The sequence below is a fragment of the Lottia gigantea genome (genome assembly GCF_000327385.1).
Source record: "Lottia gigantea unplaced genomic scaffold LOTGIsca_238, whole genome shotgun sequence".
NCBI classification, from domain to species: domain Eukaryota; kingdom Metazoa; phylum Mollusca; class Gastropoda; family Lottiidae; genus Lottia; species Lottia gigantea.
In genome coordinates this window covers 108,318-111,158 of record NW_008708698.1, presented here as the reverse complement: position 1 = coordinate 111,158, position 2,841 = coordinate 108,318, and the positions used below count along the sequence as shown (strand labels likewise).

The 2,841-nt window shown below is 26.1% G+C and overlaps 1 protein-coding gene across 1 annotated transcript; it reads left to right on the top strand.

The window, feature by feature from the left end:
• Window positions 1-1,983: 1,983 nt before the first annotated feature.
• On the top strand, window positions 1,984-2,457 carry LOTGIDRAFT_144455 (hypothetical protein; the record flags this gene model as incomplete). The annotated part of the gene is made up of 1 exon (XM_009055208.1): window positions 1,984-2,457. A coding segment is annotated over one exon (474 nt), but the record flags the coding sequence as incomplete, so codon positions are not given.
• Window positions 2,458-2,841: the final 384 nt, after the last annotated feature.

Sequence of the window (2,841 nt, the reverse complement as noted above, 5' to 3'; positions counted from 1 at the left end):
GAAGATGAGTGGATGGTAGATTCATTAAAACGGAATTCTGACTCAATCCTTTTCCCAGTGTACATCAATATAGAAGTTTTTGTTAACTTTTACTTTTTGAATAATATCTAGAGTTGTAATTCAAGGTGATCTCATTAATTTTTTCCTGCTGAAAATCTTGATCAATTCTTTCCTTATTGACATATATTACTGTATAATTAAATTAGATATTTAATACTAAGAGGAAATATTATATTATGACGATTTTCCTGAAGGAAGTATTTTTGATACATGTTTATTGATATTAAAGGGGTTGTAATGAGGGTTTTGTAAACTAGTATGTGTATTAGGAACACTGATAGTTTCTGGTTTTCTAATCATTCTTTTAATTTCCTCCTTGTAAGATTTATAATATTTAGTTTGTGTAGGATAAATTTAACCACATACCAGGGCCCTGATATTTGTCTATTCATTTTATTTTCCATGTAGATTTCTTCTTGTTATTTATTTTGATTGATAGAAACATCTGAATTTTACTTTTGATGAACGGGTAAGACTTATTGCTGGTGTTTTATTCACAACTACAATAGACAGTTAGAATACATGTTATTTTTAAAGGTGTATATTTTAATGTAATGTGTCTTGTGAACTTTGTTTTATTTGAAAAGGTACGTACAATGCTGACCTGCGATACCAGTATAATATAAAATATGCACCAGATAAAGACAGTATCATGAGTAGTGATGTTTCAGTTCAAGTTGATCCAGTCAAGTAAGATCTGTGTTTATTATTATTAATCAGTTATAAAGCCATGATATTAGTTCAATATTCATTATTGTATAGTAGGGTAAGGTCTATGTTTACTCTGTATGAATATTTAAAAGTGGTATTTTTAGATATCTGATACACATATATAATGAAATAAAGCCAACAATAATTTTGTAATTTCAATTAACAGAACATGTTTTTTTTATGAGCGCTTTCTCATAACTATAAATGAAATATTATGATCTTTAATACAACTTGTATCTTAGTAAAGATTTATTTATTTACAGAACTAGTGTAGAAACAGGAAGTAATACTCTACCACTACCAAAAGCACCGGCCGAACAGAAACATCTAAAACAACAAACTAATCCTCCTGTACAGAGAGTAAGTAGCAGTTCCTTTCAGAAATCAAGAAAATATTGTGTTAAATTGTCTTTTATCTTAAAATTCCTCAATACCTCCTTGATACCTATATTTGAATAATAGAATTTATTATAGTTGGAGAGCAAATGACAAAATTTGTTATGAGGAAAAAATAGCTCTGCATTAACAGAGAGACATAATGTAATTTTGAAAACAGTTTGATAATTGTAACTGACACAGGCTGTGTCACATGACAAACATAATATATCTGTAATCATTGTTTCACTAATATCTATATTAATTATGTGTTTATTATTTACAGGAATTTACAGGAGCAGAATTTGCCTACAGGGCTGCTAAACCACCTATAAAAGTTCCCATGTCTTTTACTGGAGATGTAAGTATGACATCAAATTCTCATTTGATCATCAGCAATCAATTATAAAATGGCAGACCATCAATATTAACTGGGAAACCAGAATAAAATTTTGTTTATTTATATTTCAGAGTTTAAAGAACCCATCCCACGCTAGAAGAGTAACTATTGTCAATATAACAGGACAGAAATATGAGACGTTGTGTGATCCAAGTACAAACGGTCGTCAGTTATTCGACGTTATTGTAGCTCATATCGGACTTACTGAATATTATTATTTTGGTCTGACCTATATAGCAGGTAAGTAAGATGTTATATTATTCTGTATTTAACAGAAGTTTTAGTTTTCTCAATACTCACATGGTTAGTACAGGAGAACCACACTACATATTACAATAAACATTATTTATATTGTATAGAACAGGCATATTTATACATATCAGGATTCAAAAAATAAACAAGAGAAGTCGTTTTTGTTATGTTATTTTATTTTAATTGTAGATTCAATGCATTATTTTATTATAATTGTAGATTCAGAGCATTATTTTATTATAATTGTAGATTCAGAACATTATTTTATTATAATTGTAGATTCAGAGCATTATTTTATTTTGATTTTAGATTCAGTGCATTATTTTATTATAATTGTAGATTCAGAGCATTATTTTATTATAATTGTAGATTCAGAGCATTATTTTATTTTGATTTTAGCTTCAGGGCATTATTTTATTATAATTGTAGATTCAGAGCATTATTTTATTATAATTGTAGATTCAGAGCATTATTTTATTATAATTGTAGATTCAGAGCATTATTTTATTTTGATTTTAGATTCAGGGCATTATTTTATTATAATTGTAGATTCAGAACATTATTTTATTATAATTGTAGATTCAGAGCATTATTTTATTATAATTGTATTCAGAGCATTATTTTATTATAATTGTATTCAGAGCATTATTTTATTATAATAGTAGATTCAGAGCATTATTTTATTATAATTGTAGATTCAGAGCATTATTTTATTATAATTGTAGATTCAGAGCATTATTTTTTTTTTATTATTATAATTGTAGATTCAGAGCATTATTTTACTATAATTGTAGATTCAGAGCATTATTTTATTATAATTGTAGATTCAGAGCATTATTTTATTATAATTGTATATTCAGAACATTATTTTATTATAATTGTATTCAGAGCATTATTTTATTATAATTGTAGATTCAGAGCATTATTTTATTATAATAGTAGATTCAGAGCATTATTTTATTATAATTGTAGATTCAGAGCATTATTTTATTATAATTGTAGATTCAGAGCATTATTTTATTTTGATTTTAGATTCAGAGCAT